Source organism: Dunckerocampus dactyliophorus, chromosome 8 (genome assembly GCF_027744805.1).
Source record: "Dunckerocampus dactyliophorus isolate RoL2022-P2 chromosome 8, RoL_Ddac_1.1, whole genome shotgun sequence".
Taxonomy (NCBI): domain Eukaryota; kingdom Metazoa; phylum Chordata; class Actinopteri; order Syngnathiformes; family Syngnathidae; genus Dunckerocampus; species Dunckerocampus dactyliophorus.
Window position 1 is genome coordinate 3,831,137 of NC_072826.1, and position 17,969 is coordinate 3,849,105.

General features: G+C 42.9%; 1 protein-coding gene across 4 annotated transcripts in view; it reads left to right on the forward strand.

Moving 5' to 3' along the window:
• The window catches only part of si:dkeyp-67f1.2 (uncharacterized protein LOC556106 homolog), a 30,407-nt gene that overhangs the window by 5,062 nt on the left and 7,376 nt on the right, over window positions 1–17,969 (forward strand). Inside the window, exons 3-13 of one of the 4 annotated variants that reach the window (XR_008572177.1) lie at window positions 75–181; window positions 262–367; window positions 7,163–8,974; window positions 9,056–9,151; window positions 9,213–9,254; window positions 9,336–9,459; window positions 10,441–10,499; window positions 13,809–13,859; window positions 13,947–14,031; window positions 14,102–14,231; window positions 14,322–14,550. Coding sequence is in view for 1 of the 4 variants with exons in the window: in XM_054783674.1 (XP_054639649.1) it covers window positions 8,962–8,974; window positions 9,056–9,151; window positions 9,213–9,254; window positions 9,336–9,459; window positions 10,441–10,499; window positions 13,809–13,859; window positions 13,947–14,031; window positions 14,102–14,231 (600 nt within the window). In the remaining 3 variants the exon portion in view is untranslated. Of the gene's footprint in view, window positions 1–74; window positions 182–261; window positions 368–7,162; window positions 8,975–9,055; window positions 9,255–9,335; window positions 9,460–10,440; window positions 10,500–13,808; window positions 13,860–13,946; window positions 14,032–14,101; window positions 14,232–14,321; window positions 14,551–17,969 lie in introns of those variants that run through there. The other 3 variants (XR_008572178.1, XM_054783674.1, XR_008572179.1) reach the window with 3 other exon arrangements.

The window sequence follows — 17,969 nt, forward strand, 5'->3', positions numbered from 1 at the left end:
GAAGCGAACTGTTGGTTTTATGGCCTGTTAAACTACCTCCATGGTTAAAACTTATTGGATTCATTTGTCTTGAGGTTGGGATGGGGCTTCACCCCGTAATCATCGCTTTGGTGGTCTCTGTCGCGGTGATAGCGTTGGCAGCTTCTGTCGTGATTGTGCGGATGTACTGCTTCCAGGTCAAGTAAGCACGTTGACCTCATGCACATTCAGCGTGTTACTCGCAATAACCTCACCCTGATGCGTCTTTTCTTGTCCTTGCAGGAAGAGCAACTATAGGTACTCTCTGCTGAGACATCTGGAGGAGGGCACTCCAATGTTGATGGAGGAGGTTGGCAGCAACGAGGGGACGTGCATGGATTCAGACGAGGTGTCTGGATTTGGTAGCCTAAAATGACTAAATTGTTTGATAAATTCATTTGGGCATTTGATTGGACGTTAAGGATGTTGGCGCAAGCCTGTCTTTTGCAGAGGTCAGGCGGACGGTTTCTCCAGCGTTTTTACTCGTAGGACCCTCTTATATTCAAGCCAATAAAAAAAAAATATAATTGTGCCGTTTGTACTAGATGCCATAGACATTAATTATTTTAAAAGGAGGGGTGCACGATAATTATCGGGCCAATGTGAGTGAATTGGACGTCATGCAGATGAATCCAATAACATTGAAAATAGCTCAGATAACCAATAATTTGAAAATAATGAGGCTGTCAATTTACCGGTCGATCTATGTTCCCACCCTCACCCATGGTCAGGAGTTTTGGGTGGTGACCGAAAGAACGAGATCGCGGATACAAGCGGAGATAGGGTGAGGAGCTCGGTCATCCAGGAGGAGCTCAGAGTAGAGCCGCTGCTCCTTCACATGGAGAGGAGCCAGTTGAGGTGGCTCGGGCATCTAGTCCGGACCCTCTCGGACGCCTCCGTGGTGAGGTGTTCCGGGCATGCCCAGCCGGGAGAAGGCCTCGGGGCAGACCTAGTACACGCTGGAGGGATTATGTCTCACAGCTGGCCTGGGAACGCCGTGGTGTCCTCCCGGTGGAGCTGGAGGAGGTGGCTGGGGACCGGGAAGTCTGGGCTTCCCTACTGAGACTGCTGCCCCCGCGACCCGGATAAGCGTAGGAAAATGGATTAATGATTACCTGTACTGTGCGGGTGAGCAAATCAAGTTCTCCTTTTTTCTCCTGCCTGTGACGTTAAGGGTCTGTTGTTACTTCTGTGTAAACACATTCATTGTTGCAGAGACATTTCGCGTGCTAGTTGTACCAAATGCTCCTCGATGAGGGGAAAAAAGAACTTATCAGCCACCTGAAACACCAGCGCCTCTGCGTCACCTCCGTGGCGTCACACCGGCTGCTCGGAGCGCGACTTTATTCACTTAATATTCCAAATCTAGTCTCATAAAATTACTGCTGTTTTTTTCTATTTATGCTGTTTTTTCATTTGCTTGATTAATTATATTTTTAGAGTGTGCCATAGCCCAATAAAAAAACAGCCACGGGCTGCAAATGTCCCCCGGGTCACACTGAAGTGCATGGACTTCCAATTGCAAGAAAAAGTATGAACCTTTTAGAATTAAATGCTTGTGAACTTTACACTTTTAGATTCAGTCTAATAGCTTCTCATAGTAGGCCTTCTTGACACACACACTCACATAGCACAATCAAAGTTGCACAACACGTACATATGGCTGATGGCAAAATACTGGAAGAGCCAGACAGACAAAAGCATAGTTCTCGCTGTTATACACAAGCTTAACTTTCTCTTTCACACAAACTTTCACTTCCTTAAGCGCACAATCAGTTGCACAACATGTACATATGACTGATGGCAAAATACTAGAAGAGGCAGACACACAAAAGCATTGGTTTCGCTCTTATACACAAGCTTAACTTTCTCTTTCACACAAACTTTGACTTTCGGCAGCTGCTTGATATGCTGTGTATGCCCATCATTCTGGAATCTTCCTTGTCAATGCTCGAGTCCAGCGATGTGACTAAATACATTGCTCTTTTTTTTCAATACAGTTTGAAAACCTTTTCAATTGTGTGATCATCGACTGCTTCTCCGAAAGGGAATACAGTCCCAAGGACCACGAAGAAAAGCTAAGGAAAAGAAATAGCTTTGACAAAACTCTTAGAATGAATAACTGGTTGACCACCCCCTTGGCAGCAATAACCTCGAGCAGGCGCTTCCTGTAGCTGTGGATCAGACACGCACATCGTTGGAGGAATTTTAGTCCGTTCTTCCTTGCGGAACTGCTTTAACGCTCTTGTTCTTTGGACGTCTTGTGTGGTATGGCCCTCTTCGGGTCAATCCAAAGCATCTCTATTGGCCTGAGGTCTGGGCTCTGTCTCGGCCACTCCTTGTTTTCCCTGAAGACGTTCTGTCGTGGACTTGCTTTGGTGTTTTGGGTTGTTGTCCTTAAACGCTCAGCTTCTACAGAGTTTCAGCCGACGCACACACATTCTCTCACATTATCCTGAAGAATTGTCTGGTGTACAGTCCGACCTCGGTGTTCGTGCGCACCAGTTTTGGACATTCTTGTTTTTTGTACAATATTGCTTATAACACAAGAGTCAGTATGTCCTATACTCTGGGCGGCATTAGCTCGGGAGGTAGAGCAGGTCGTCCAGAAATGGCGGGTCGATCCTCACTGTCGTTATGTCCCTGGGCAAGACAATTCATTCAATTGTCTTGGATTGGTGGCCATGTTTTCGTCAGACTAGCCCAGAGCAGATGTGTGACTAAGGAGTGCATGAATAATGGCTTCACTTCATTGTGAAGCGCTTTGGGTACCTTGAAATGGGCTATAAAATCGAATACGTTATTATTATCATTCCACGAAATGACGTGCCCAAACAAAGGACCCTACGTGTTGCTGACTCACATTTCTTATTGAGTTTGACTGCTAAAATAACCTGCCATGGAGGCAAAGAAAGTTGCATGTGCCAGCAAGTGAAACACTATTGAATTTGATCTCGACAGGATGGACGGAAAGCCTGCATTAACAATAAATTCCATCCACTCATCATTTCTAATTATGTCACATTGTTTTCTACATGTAAAACTTTTAGTTTTTTAAAATATTTATGGGTGCCGTAAGGGTCATATGTCATAAGGGTGTTTACATTATTTCCTGTGGGAAAAATATCCTCGTTTTTTTGTACGTTTTGGTTTTCGTCCAACCTTTTGGAACAAATTAATGCTGAAAAGCAAAGTTTGACTGTACTTGGGAATTGATCTCTCCCTCAGTAATTACAAGCTGGCCACGCCCAGATGCCTCATGTACATCGCGCCCTCACTCTGTTGGGGTTTTTCATGGTTGAACGTGGCCTGTTATGAGTAAAGATATATGCATATTCTAACTAATTGTACTTATTCTTGGCCTAAATTAAGCATTTCCAAGTATAAAAATGTCTAAATGGACTAAAATACAAATACAAGGCAGAAGAAGCATTGTAACTGCTAATGTAGTATTGTACATTGGCCACTAGGTGCCACTAATTGTTCAGATGTGATCGCCAAAAAAAGGCGTTTCTTGCAAGTTGAAATGATATCACAACAGGCACAATAATGATAATCATCATAATAACACGGACTACTGTTGGGGCCACAGCCCATGACAAGCTAAAACTCAACTCTCAACCTCTGACGTCACTTCCTGTCCTCCACACATCTGTCCACCCGCCATTAGGGTCCCCTACGGAACACATTTACTGTATTTACACACATGAGCAGGAGTTTTATTTACGTCTTACTCGTATTATGTCTACTGTATTAGGAAAATATGAGTGTAAAGCTGTTTAAAGCCGCCATTACAAAGGCCGAAGTACTGTCTAGAAAGCAAAAAAAACTGCTAACGTGTGAGTCTATGTTCCCATATTTATGTCTAATATGTCTTAATTTCGGGCCGCACGGTGGCCTAGTGGTTAGTGTGTTGGTCACACAGTCAGGAGATGGGGAAGGTCTGGGTTTGAATCTCTGTTGGGCATCTTTGTGTGGAGTTTGCATGTTCTCCCCGGGGTTTTCTATTGCGTGGGTTTTCTCCGGGTACTCCGGTTTCCTTCCGCATTCTAAAAGCATGCATGTTAGGTTAATTGGTGTCCATAGGTATGAATGTGAGTGTGAATGGTTGTTTGTCTATATGTGCCCTGCCATTGGCTGGCGACCAGTCCAGGGTGTACCCCATCTCTCGCCCGAAGTCAGCTGTGATCCGCGACCCTAGTGAGGATAAGTGGCATAGAAGATGGATGGATGTCTTAATTTCTCTGATTATATCTACTATACGTATTGGCTAGTGCAAATGTAAAGGTGACTGTAGGGGTGTTGTTTCATGTTTAGATGGCTCTAATGTTAAAAACTGTATTTAGAGGGTTTTCTATGTCACAACTGCAATTCCAGAAGTGCGGCGACAAACAAGGGATGACTGTATACGCACATTATCAGAATGCACACAATATCGGGAGGAGGATGTGCAGATGTCATTATTTTGGACCCACAATGTGATTTATCAAATGTGAAACCTGTTTTCGGTTGGTATTTTTGCATCTTTTTTAGCGCACTTGGAAGGCAGCTGCAAACTGGCGCGTCACGCACCGGCTGGTCGTTGTGGTGAGAAGGAGTCATACAGTATGACAATGACAGCAATGACAGACGACGGCGAGAGAGAATCTTCAGTGCGCTTGTCAACATATTCGGGCTGTCAGAAATAAGAATAGTAGACACATGCTGCCTAACCGGCAATGCCTTTTTTGAGCTGCTGGAAGGGCTGATGGAGAAGTAGTCACAAAAAGGAGCCATGTCATATCTCCTGTGGAAAATCTCCTTGCAACGCTGCTTTTTCTTGCATTTGGATCATTCCAGCGCACCATCGCAAGAGTGCCGATGTCGTAATAACCCGTGCGTCCCTGTCGCATCCCCTCAATGTGGATTTCACCTGCCTTGCCTTATTATTGTCAAAATACCTGCCACCACAGTCAGGTACCTGTCAAGCGCAGCGGTGGTAGCGTCACCGTCGGGGGCTGCATGAGTGCTGCCGGCACTGTAGAACTAACGCGTATGTAAATAACCTAATAGAAGTACATTTTCGACTTAAAACTGGTTTTTTTTCCACCGAGCGCCACATTGTGAAAAATGGAAGAATGCAACTTTGATATTTTGTAAAACAACGCACGTAGATTTGCTAAGAAGTTCGATATATATTTTTTAAAAACTGCATTTTAGCTTTGTCATAGGTGAATAAGGATATTAATATCGCCTTCGCTCTTTTTCCCCATTTTTTCTGTTTTTTTTTTATTTTCCAAATATTTCAATGTTCTCAAATAATCTTTATCATTTTCTTGTATTATTATGACCATTCCTATAATATTTTGACTTTATTCTCGTAATAGTATAACTTTTTCTACAACCTAATTTTCCAAGGATGACAACTTTGTTTGTTTCTCATAATATACGACTTTTTTTGGTTTTGTTACATATTTTGTCATTTTTCTCTTTTTTTTTTCTTGGAAGTATGACTTTGTTCCCATCATATTTTCACTTCACTTTTTGCGCAACCCGATTTTCCAAAAATGCTGTAGTTTTTTTTTTTTTCAACTTCCTTGTGCATTTTGTTCTTGTAATTATGACTTTATTCTAGGGATGCCCGATATTGGCATAAAAAGGTGATATCGGTAGATATCGGTATCGGGTTTTTAAAAAATGCTGCATAAATGGTCACTTTAATGTTCACGTGGCCAGGATGACACCACAGCTTGTTCACATGCAGCGCAAACCCACCTCCTTTGCGCTTTCCACGCGCTCTTTTGTTCCTGTCCGCTCCGACTGCCATGAAGTCGGCTAGCTCCACGTTAGCATGGGACGCTAATAAGTCCAGTCCTGTTAAACATATCTGTATCAGTTGATATCGGAATCGGAAATTGAGAGTTTGGGCAGCATCGGCATATCGGTTCTTGGCAACAAGAAAAAAAAGACAATATCGGACATCCCTACTTGATTCCCATAATATTTTGACTTTATTCTCATAACATAACTTTTTCCACAACCTAATTTTCCAAAAAATACTACTTTATTTATTTTGTTATTTTTTCATAATATTAAGAGTTTAAAAAAACATCTTTAATCTTTCAGTGTTGTGCTACTAAAACTGTTATTTGTCCCCATAATATTACGACTTTATTCTTGTAAAATTATAAACTTTTTCTCTTTAGATTACAACTTTTCTTCTTAATATTTTGACTTTGTTCTTGTAAACTTACTACTGATTTTCCCATTTTTGCTGGGGTTTTTTTCAAATATTTCAACTTTCTTGTCAAATAATCTTCATAGTTTTCTTCTTGAATTATGATGACTTCTTTATTCCCATAATATTTTTGACTTAATTCCTTTAATATTATAACTTTCCCCCAAACCAAATTTTCTAAAAATGACTCACTTTTATTTTGTTTTGTTTTTCTTTTTTTTTTTAATTGTCTATTTTTTTTTTACTTTCTTCTTTTAAAAAAACAGCAGAAATAATATAGTAATATAATATTATGGGAAATAAAGTCATCATATTCCGAAAAGAAAATTTGGATAAATTGAAATGAAAATTTAAAAAACAACAGCAAAAATAGGGGGAAAAGCCCAAAGTTGATATTAATGTTCGTCTTTTTCACCTCCGTGCTAAAGCTGAAACATATGTGACTTCTTGGCATATCTTTTCAAAATCTGAAAGTGGCAAACTTGCATCCTTTCATTTTTCACAATGTGGCCCCCGCTGGATAAACTTTGGACACCCCTGCTGTATCTCATTTGCCATTGGTCTGCTAAATAGATAAATGGATCGTATTTTGCACCAAGCTCAGACTAGAGCTGTCCTATCTAGTCTGACTGGTGAGTGTCTAAACTGATGAAGCCTGCTCGGATGAGAGGCCAAACATCTTCTATAAGACAACCTAAAAAGTCCAGTCGCGATCGATTCAGTGCCCTGAGAAGACAGTAGATGTCTGAATTCATCGGTCCCCTCATTGAACCGCGGCTCCTCAGTGCCGGCAGCACTCATGCAGCCCCCGACCGTGACGCTACCATCGCTGCGCTTGACAGGTACCTGACTGTGGTGGCAGCAATTTTGACAATAATAAGGCAAATCCTACAGCAGTATTTGAAGTCTTTTCTTTTTCCGTGACAGGGTCTGCTGGAATAAACGGACACGGCGGCCACGCGGCAGCACAACGACTGACGGAAGAATTGCTTGGGTTTAAAAAGAAAAAACACTGACAGGTTATTCGAGTCTCTGAAAAGTACTTTGGTATTGTCCTCTGTGGATGCCAAAGAGCTTGTCCAAGTCTGACAAAATAACCCACTGGGTGTGTGTGTGTGTGTGTGTGTGTGTGTGTGTGTTACGAGTTGTTTACAACACAGCTACCTTGAAACATACACACAGCATGCTGCTGCTTGACTGGATTCCATTAATGGACTAAAAAGTACATTGGAAGTGGCAAACGGAGAAAAGAAAAGAAATATAAATTCACTTTCAAGGCTGTAAAGGTCACTAATTGATGGTTATACATTTTCATTTTTCAGTGCCAAGTCGCGGCGCTTTTGTGATTTTAAAACATTATCCGGCTGTTATGAAATAAGTGCCGTCACGTGGCCATGTGACATTTGGGATGTCTCAAACGCGGTAATTGACTTCTAAAAATAGGCCCGCCGAGACCGCCACTATCTGCTGGAAGGCCAGCTCCCCTTTCAGACGTTATTATTTAGCCTTTTTTTTCATGCTAACAAGTCGAAGTGAACTTGATGTGGCGTTCCCAGCGCACTTTGATGGAGTGCAGCGCGTCGCATGACGACAAAGGAAGAAAATGACACTAGGATGGGAGTCAGAAGCGTATTGAAGTTTAAAAAACGAATCTCACTGCATGATGATGCAAACATGCAATAGCAGTTTGATGATGGTGGTAATTACTTGAACGGATGACTTGAATTATGTGGCTTTATTCTGGCCTGTAAGAACCTAAATATTTTTCTTCCAAACTGTAGAGTTAACATCGTCTGCTTGAACATACAGCATTTGCACACACAGAAGCATCACTGCCTAATTGAATGTTATGCTAGCAGTATGTAAAAAAACCCACAATACAGTAGTGATTTTTTTACTGCGTGAACAGCAGTGCACAAAGGCCCTCTGCTGGTCGTGCTTGGTATTACATCATCTGACCTTGTTTCTGGACTACTTCATTACAAATATATATTTATATACTCTATCTCCCCGCCTCACAAAACCACTGGATTTCTTGCTTTACTTTTTCACTTTTAATCATTTTGGCTGGAAAAAACAAACAAACAGTAAATAGTAGGACAGATTAAACTGATTTGGATTCCGTTCCATTTTGGTTTACATTGACATGCAACGTGTCATTTGTATGTTTGCCGTCATTGCATCTGGGCGTGTATTCTACTGTAGATAACAGTTCACTTATGTTGCTATGCAGGTTTGGATGTATGTTTTTATTATAGTCTCATGAGAAGTGAAAAAGTCAGCTGGGATAGGCTCCAAAGTCAGCTGGGATAGTACGTTATTACCGTACAGTAGCTTTTTATACAAAATCCAGGAGTAGGGGAGTTGCCAGGTGGATTGACAGTTACGCCATGTTGTTATTTCCTCATCCTATGTTATTCTAAAGGCTCTATGACTTTTCTTTGGCCTTCAGTCTCCTAACAAGGTCAAGGTCATTGTTTGCATCACGTTGCCGTTTGACTGTTGAACGGATGCTGTCTATTTGACAATGTGACTGAGAGAAACTTGATCATCCGGTTGAGCGTGTGTGGGCGTGTGCATGCATGCACAATATCACATCCTGCATCCACGCGGCACAAGGGCGAGGGCGCTGCCCTTCCCATACGTGTGCATTCAAGGATGACACGGACGAGCCGCTGTGACGACAAGTGAAAGCTGCCAAAGGATCTGACTTACTGGCTGCAGCCATGAGGCACCGGGGTGAGATTGTGGTCAACGATGAACATTTCACGGTCCTCGTGCTGCGTTTACAGACCTCCTCTTGCTCCTTGTGTGCGACAGTTGCTCCCTATGCTGCGGTCGTTGTTGTCCTTGTGCTGACGTGGGCCACGTCCGAGCACTCCGTGCACATACAGCAGAGAGCAAGACAACTTCTCGGTGAGCTTCTATCTCATTTCTTACCAACATCGCCTCCGAGCTGTGCTTGTGTTTTTTTTAGGGATGGAGAGTGCGGATCAAACAGGAGTAAAAGTGCAACCAAGTGAGCAGAATGAAGTTATTTTGTTGATTTGTTTGATCTCTTTCATCACCATTTCGCCTGCGTCTCTCACGCATCACGCAGAAGCATCTTCACCTCCGCCGAAGTGCGGCCTCTCCAGAGCGTGCCCGCCTCATCACTTTGCAGTGCACGTGCGCAGCGGAGCCGCTGACGTGGTCGGCCCAAAGATCTGTTTTGATGGTAAAATGTAAGTCCCTCAGCAAAGATGATTGTTTTTGCGCATGTGGGCTGCACAAAAAGTCAAAAAAACACACGTAAGCCCACATTCGGGAGAGTATTTGACATTCGTAAGCTTGGCTCCTTTTGTCCTTGGCGGCATGACGTAATGTGCCGGTGGTGGAGCTTGGCTCCTTTTTTCCTTGGCGGCATGGCGTGATGTGAATTGGCGATGTGTCAGTGGTGAGTGATGTTTGAGCTGACTTCTTGGGTTTCAGCACCTCTGCACTGTCCATGCCGGCGGCCACTGGTGGCGTTAACGTGGCTCCTTTTTTCCTTGGCGTATGAAGTGAATAACGTCACTATTACGCTTCATAGTGATGTGGCAGTTCTGTGGCAGCTGGCTGCGTTTAAAAAAAAAAAGTGATTAGAATGTTTGTTATGCTGTTGGAATACCGTAAGAATATTTGGAATAGAGTCAGAGTGTAGTTAGAATACCTTTCGAATGAAATCAGAGGATATTTACATTTTTAAATTAAAACATTATTATCAGTTAATGGATTATCCAGTTAATCATCAATTCATCGATTAGTTGTTGCAGCTCTGTCGTCGAGTGAGCAAGCATGCCATCTTTTTTGACTTGATGGAGTATTTTGTCTTTCTATTCATTTCTATTAAGAAAGTCCTGCCCCCGTCAACTGTCCTTCTGGGACCTTCCATGAAGCACGGCAGAAACACCATTGGAAGTTATTTCTGTTACTTGCAATCACATCTGTAACAGCACATCATCAGTAGGGTGAAACTAACTCAACCTTAATAATAACAATAATACAGTGTATGTGTTTGTTAAGTGTGTTTTTTTTGTGCACGAGCTTGTCAACTAAAATCATGCCAGAGAATCGCGACCTCAATTCAAAGCAAGAAAAATCCCGATTCACGTTTCTTATTTATTGATTTTATTTGCGGAATTGTGCAATGTGGTGCTAAAACTATGTTTCCATGTGTGCTGCAGCATCATGAGCCACATACTCAACAACGTGGGACCCGGCCTCAACGTCGTCGTCATCAACGGTGAGCGCAAGTTTGTTTCATTTATTTCCAGGTTCACAGTTCAGTCATCCTTGGGCTTACCACAGGGGGTGTTTCCAAAGTGCAGCCCGGGGGCCATTTGCAGTCCGCAGCTTGTGAGGTGTAGTGTCACGACAAAAAGATTTCAATAACACTCAGTTCACGAGACGAGACGATGCACGAGAGTGTGACTACGAGATGAGAGACTATTTGACTGACAAAAGGGCTCACTCCGTTCATACCCTCCTTCCTGCCTGTTTGGAGTCGAGAGACAAGGAAAACCGACGCGCATGCACGTGGCAATGTATTGCGGCCGGCAAAATTCTCAGGAGTCAAAGTCATCCCACGTTTTCCTCCACTACACACTTATTTTGCATTTTCATGGATTGAAAAAGCATCCTATTGATTTTTTAAATGACAAATTTACATTGCATTCTTTTCCTACAACAGTGGGTCTCAACATATAATACTTACATATTACTAATACTCTACATTCTTAATATTTATATTATAATATTTTGTAGTTAGAGCACAGAAAACCTATTTACAACCTTCTAAATACGGTTTTTAACATTATTAGAGCCCTCTAGACATGAAATAACACCCCTATAGGCACCTTTACACTCATAGTACACAATATAGTAGACAAAATATGAGTGACTAAGCCATTGAAGACATAAGACGTGTGTTAAGATAAATGTGTTTCCTAGGGCAGTGGTTTTCAACTGGTGGGCCGGCACCCAAAAGTGGGTCGCGGATCCATTCTGGCCAGGTCGCAGACAGCAAGTCAAAAATTACATTAAAAAATGTCATACACAACTGACATATTTTTAAGTACAAATGAGCAATATTTGAGTCGTCTTCCTCCCTCATATTTGTACACTGCAGAGTAATGAGAGACATTTCTGATTCTATGGTCTTTTTGATGTTTAATTTTACAGTCAGTTCGGGACTGTTGCACTTTCTTTTGAAGCTTCGCATGACTGAAGACCAGAATGGATGTAAATAGCATTAGCAGCGTGCTAGCTAGTCACTGGGAAAGATTTTCAACACACCAGCAAAACCGTCCAATCGATCTTATTTATAATGCATCGTGTAAAACTAAGACAGGAACAGCATCAAATTAAAAGCACGAAATGAATACAGAGCCACCGTCCACCAGTAGCAGCCTGGACTTTGTTTATCAGAGTAACATTTTTTTTGGCCGCAAATATGAGGTGAACGAAAAAGGGTAAAAATACAGTATAGTAGTCTATCTGTGCAGCGTGGGAGAAAGTTACATGGTGCGTTCAAGGACTGTCGAACAAAGTGGGACAAGTAACCGCTCGCAACTTAAACATGCAAAAGCTGTGGGATTTCCAAATGTGATATCCATTTAAATCAAATTTGATGTAGTTAGTTAGTTTTTTTGTTTTTTTTATCGTTGCACCCGAACGGCCCCTGCCTCACAGCACGCTTGGGGATACGATGTGCTCTTTTACACATTTGAAAATCCTGTAAGAATGCCACTTTTATACAACTGGCACCTTTATTTTGTAATCACCAAATGTTGAATGGTATTGTTTGTATCCAATCGTTCTGTTTTTAAAATATGTCGTTTTTGAATGGTATCGTAAGCCGTGTCTCAAGGTGCGGATTGACTCGTCCACCACAAAGAGATTTACATCCCTGCTGTCTCCTAACACGTAGAATTGAATTTCAAATGCTGACATACAAGGCGCTCCATGGCCACGCACCATTAAAGGGCGTTTGGTGCCGTATCAGCCCAGTAGAACGTTACACTCCCAGCGCTTACGCTTACTTTGTGGTTCCAAGAATTTTTTAAACGTAGCATGAGAGGTAGAGCCTTGGGCTATCAGGCTCCTCTCTTGTGGAAGCATCTTCCTGATTCAGTCCAGGGGGCAGACACCCACTCTTTATTCAAAAGCAAACTTAAAAGTCACCTTTTTGCTGAGGCTTTTCGTCAGGGCTGACTCAGGCATGACCCGGGTCATCTTTGAGCTGTGCTGCCATCGGCCTGCGCTGCCGGAGGATCTCTCTAGATGCACAGAGCTTCTCTTTCCCCTTTTCTGTCTCTCCGTCTTTCCTATCTCTACATCTCTATCTGCTGATAATAATATCCTGGCTATTGATAAGGATGCAGCTATTATTAGATGTGCTTCACATTTATCTGCTTGTTATGGGCGGTGGCGGCGAAGGCGGCGGCGGCGGCGGTGCTGGGAGTGGATCATTATCGTCATTGCGCTCGTTTTTCCCCCCTGGTCACTAACCCCCTCTGTCCTGTTTCCCCCTCTATCTGCAGTAATCCCTCTACCTGGGGTGCCTGGGTTCTGTTCAAGGTTTCTTCCCTTGAGTAGAGTTTTTCCTTGCCTGACTTGGTCGACATAGACCGGCTCCCTGTAGTCACTAGTCTGTGCCCTCTGTGCAGTTCTCTGTCTGCGGTTTTTCCAGAAAATAAAATTTTTCTTTAATTTTTCAACCTTATGCTGCTAAAATGACATTATTTTTATTTTGAAGAGTGTGAGTTACACTTCCCCTGTTACATAGAAGTTATTTGACTTTGATGTTTTGTTGTTCTGCAAATTTGGAGCAGCCGGACCGGAGCAGGAGGGGATAGAGAAGAAGAGAAAAGAAATCAGAGAGAGGGGGGTGCGGGGATAAAAAAGAGAGAGACAAGGACGACAGCAACAACAGCAATTGTGACGACAATAACAAAAGAACAGAAACTAACAGGACGACATCAGCACACGTCTGTGACGGCTATGAAGGCCCTGACGGAAAGGACAAAATGATATCAACACCCACAATGACAACACTGCATTGAAACAGTCACGCATAATAGCATTAAAGAAGTTATTAGCTATGATAGTGATCACAAAGACAATAACTGTCAATTCTTGTAAAATGTTAAATTTTTGCTGTTGGTGTTTTTTGTTCTTCTTCTTAAATTTGTATTTTTAGAATGCAAATGGCCCCCAAGCCGCACTTTGGGCACCTCTGGTCTACTATATTGGGTAATTGGAGTGTGAAGCTAACTATAGGGGTGTTATTTCATGTCTAGAGGGCTCTAATCATGTTAAAAAAACATATTTAGAAGGTCGTTAACAGGTTTTCTATGCTCTAATATTCCGTTTAGAAATAAGGAATCCTACTTTGTGGGGATTCTGGAACTAATTAATGTCGGTAAACAAAATTGGCACCAAAGTGACTTTTGACAGAAATAGCAGGAAAGTAAAATGTGAGCATTTGAATTGGGCCACCTCATGAGGAATATGCAAGCCAACCAGATGATGTTTGCTTGTTTCCTGTCAGGTGACACTGCAGCTGTGGAGAAAAGTGGCTATCTGAACATGAAAGCTGGAAGTAGGAAGTGTCTTCTACTTGTACATCTGATTTTTTACCAGCACATTGAAATCCTTGATTCATTACTTGTTTTGTTCTTTGGAAAAGTCCCAGAGGACATCTTGGCGTACCTGAAAGAGATTAAATCTGGACACATTGTCATCGTGGCCTCGTACGGCGACGTGACAACAAAGTAGGTCCAATTCCCGCACGCGCTAATGATTTACGGCGGCACAAAAATCGCTTCTTTCTTCTTCCTCTAGGATGACAGAAGAAATGAGGGAGATATTCACGGACATGGGCAGCGCTTTGATCAAGTCAGTAAGTTACCGTGACAACTGGGTGTTCGCAGGAAGAGGCGGGACAGGAAACGGCAGCAGCGCCTTTGAGAAGGTCAGTGATGCTGCGGCGTGACGCTTCCACCGCTTCTATTTCTGACACTGCGAAGACGAGTGATTGTCATCTCGGCTCTTCACCCGTCAGCGAGCTGCGAACGATGACAAAAGCAACGCTTATGAGGGATGGCCCGTGGCCGTGGAGGTGGGCGGATGTTTCCCCGGGAGATCTTAACTGACCCGCTGCAGTATTTTACAAAATGGTCTCCACCGTGACTGAGTAGGCATGGTACCGGTGTGGGATTCTGACGCTATGATAACCCCGCCTCTCACCCTAAGCCACCTGGGATAGGCTCCAGCATACCCCCCCGACCCTGGTGAGGTTAAGCGGCATAGAAGATGGGTGGATAAAAAAACATCATGTTTTCACTGTATTACAATTACAGCTTTAAAATGTGTTATTTTGAAATGTGTCTGCGTCGATGATGCGTCTACGCTGGCTAATCCTGCGTCTCACTCAACTATGTGCGTGCATGTGTGTGCACGCGTGTGTGTGTGCGTGAAAGATGCGTAACCTTCTGCACGCTACACTCCTCCACGCTCTCTCACTTCCTCCTTCCGGTCACGTGTGTTTTTTTCCGTCCACATGATCCCTGCCGAGCTCTTATCAAATGCACTTCTGCCACCTAGTGGCCGTTTTTATGGGGTGTGCATGATGCATTTGTGGGGTGTCGCGTCATCACCTCTGTTTGCCTCTCGTGCAACAAAAACATAAAAGGCATATAAATACGTTGTTGGGATCGGGCATTCGCGTTTATTAAAAACGTATCACTGCGTCTGTATCAGCGTATTTTGTTCTAAGATGCAACGTGTGGTGTCAGTACGTGTTTGTTTACACTACAAGCCGTCAAAGCAGGACATTTGCCACTTATTAGGTTATGATATTCACGTTAACATGTGGAAAATGTGCTTACATAGTGTTCTACGCTTACACGTGAGTTGGGTAGCATGTGAAATACACGCTGAATACACACGCTACGGGATGCAAAACTCCACAACCCACCGACGCCACTTGATGCTAACGAGGCAACTAACGTCGGTGCTAGCTATGCTAGTTGCCGGCTTTTGCCAACACGGCTCATGCCCGTGGCTTCAGCACATGGAAGCCCAGTTCCAACTGCGAGGAATGACGCGCGACGTGATGAAGTGTTTCCACAGTGTGGCCGCGCTGGGCCGCCACTTCCACAGCGTAGGACCGTATCACACGATACGGCTGTTGTAGCGCTTTGGAAACCATGACTTTTCCATACCGTGGTACACCTTGAAACCGGTTACGCCTGCCTACTGTCACGTCACACTTTTCACTGCCGCTTTTTGTTTTGCTCGCCTGTTTGACGTCGCCAACAGTTTTGTGTCGTTGTGTGAAATGCAGGATGATGTTCTTTTCCCACACCTTTAAATGAGAGCTCCTTTTCCCCCCACATGCTAATTGTTAGACTGGTGGCATTTCTCATTTCAACCGTGGAAATAAACGAAAAGGATTGGAAAACAGTTGCAAAAGAATTAATTTGCAGTGTGGTTTAGAAGTGTGTGGGGGGGAATAAGGTGTAACGGTGCAAATGATCGTGTGCGTGTCAGGCTGCCGCACACGTTACCTGTTTAACTTGACTGTATTAACGCCTTTTATCACCTTGAATGCATTGTGTATCAGTTTTAACGATGTTTGTTGCTGTGGTCGGAGTTTGCAGCACACATCACGTAGCAGGCTTTTTATCAGGCTCTCCCCCCCCCCAGTTACATGAATGAATCTCTATGACGGAGTCGTTCAAAACGGTACAAACGAGTGTTGGGGCCATGCAAAAAATAAAATCGAATTACAAGAAAAAAAGCCACTAAAGTAAAAGTGCGCTTTCTTTGGAATGTTGCCCATCATGCACAATCCTTACGTGAGACATGAACACACGTGTCCTTCTCTTTTCGGTGCGTTCCAAAGATATAAAAACAGGTACAAAGTTTTTTCAGAAGGCTTTCTAGGCGGAATAGGTGTGTCCCATTACGTGCATACTTAGCTGCCTCTTTGTACCTGTTTTTCTAGCTTTAGAGCGCACAGAAAAAAGAAAGACAGAAGTGTTTATGTATCACATAAGGATTGTGGATGATGGGCAAAATTCCAAAAAAGTGCACTTTTCCTTTAAAGGGAGTTTGGATTTTTTGCCATGAAGTTGTATGACATCCCCATCAGCAGTGACTTAACCCCACTTTGACCCGGAAGCCGAGTTCTGGTTGGATTTCCGTGAGTAGGAACATAGTTCGGGTTGGCTGGTGAGGCCACTTAAGTGAAGCGTTTGGCTTCTCAAAACAATATGCGTGCATTTGCATCACAAAAATGCCTCCTCGAAAAAAAATCAGACCTCACAATCGCTCTGCGTTACTTTCTCTCCCGCGGTATCACTGTGCTTTCATTGTTGTGTGTGTTGCACAGCGGATGAAGACCGCTGCGATGCGAGACTGTTTTTTGTTTCACTCTCATTTCTTCTTTTTGCATTTTGGGACAAATGTCGCTGGAACAAAAGTATGATGGCCGACTACTGCTGGAGTATTAAACGAGATGGCCCAGATGAAGTGTACAAACGCAAAAGTTACAAACGCAAACTCCTGCCTGACTAAAATACTGTACAGACAGAAAGTGATAAGCGTTATTAGCTGTGATTGACTCCTGAAGAACGTTCAGAATGACGCTTATCTCATGTTGCGGTAAAGACTGTTGTCTGAGAAACGCTTCCAGAAAAAACATATGGCACTTCTAACAATGGTGTACTTTCATCTAAAATCACATTTTATTGTTCTGTTTCTTTTGCCTTGTTAAATATACTGATTTGTGGCTGACATTGCAATATCCTATAATAATGCTCCATTTTTTTCTTTTTTAATAAAAATCAAAGATTGCATAAAACCTGTAGCTTGCAGATAAAAACTAATTTCAGATTTGAACTCAGCACACTTAAATTGACTAAAAACACGTCTTTCTTTAAATGCAACATGTCGAGTGTTCCCCAGTGTTATCTTTGTGACGGCAGAATGTAAAATCTCATTATTCAGTCACACGATATCCTAAATGAGTCGTGCCCGGCTGTTATTTACTTGTCATTATTTACAATTCATGAGGGTATAAAATGAGCTTGCATGTTAGGCGAATGCGCCGTTTGTGTTCACCTGCAAGGTGTCTCTCGCTGTGAGGCAGCAAGGAGTCGCCCATTAAGCCGCCACTGTCAGCCATAAAGTGTATCATTATTGTCATCATTACCATAACGAGGTGCATTAACTGTACTTCTGCTTGTCCTGGTGTGTTTGTGGGACTCGGGGAGGCGGTACACCGTAGGAATGCACACTTAACAAAAATAGAAATACAGTAATCCCTCGCAATATCGCGCTTCCATTATTGCTCCCTCGCTATATCGCTGCTTTTTTATCATTAACAAATGAACACAGTTTTTTTTTATGCATGTTCAAGCAAATTGTACTTATTCCTGTCCTAAATTCGCCTTTTCAAGCATAACTAAAATACAAATGGAAGGCAGGAGAAGCATTGTTATTGTGAATCTAGTTCTGTATTCTACATTGGCCACGAGGTGTCGGTGTTCGGATAACTAGATAAGATGTGAATTTCTCTTGGAGATGAATAAAGTATGGACGTATCGGGTCCTACATATCGTTTATTTCAGGCGGATGTTGGCATTCTTCTGTTTGAATATGTTGAACTCCAGCTTCACTTTTGTCCACTTACAATCGCTATGAT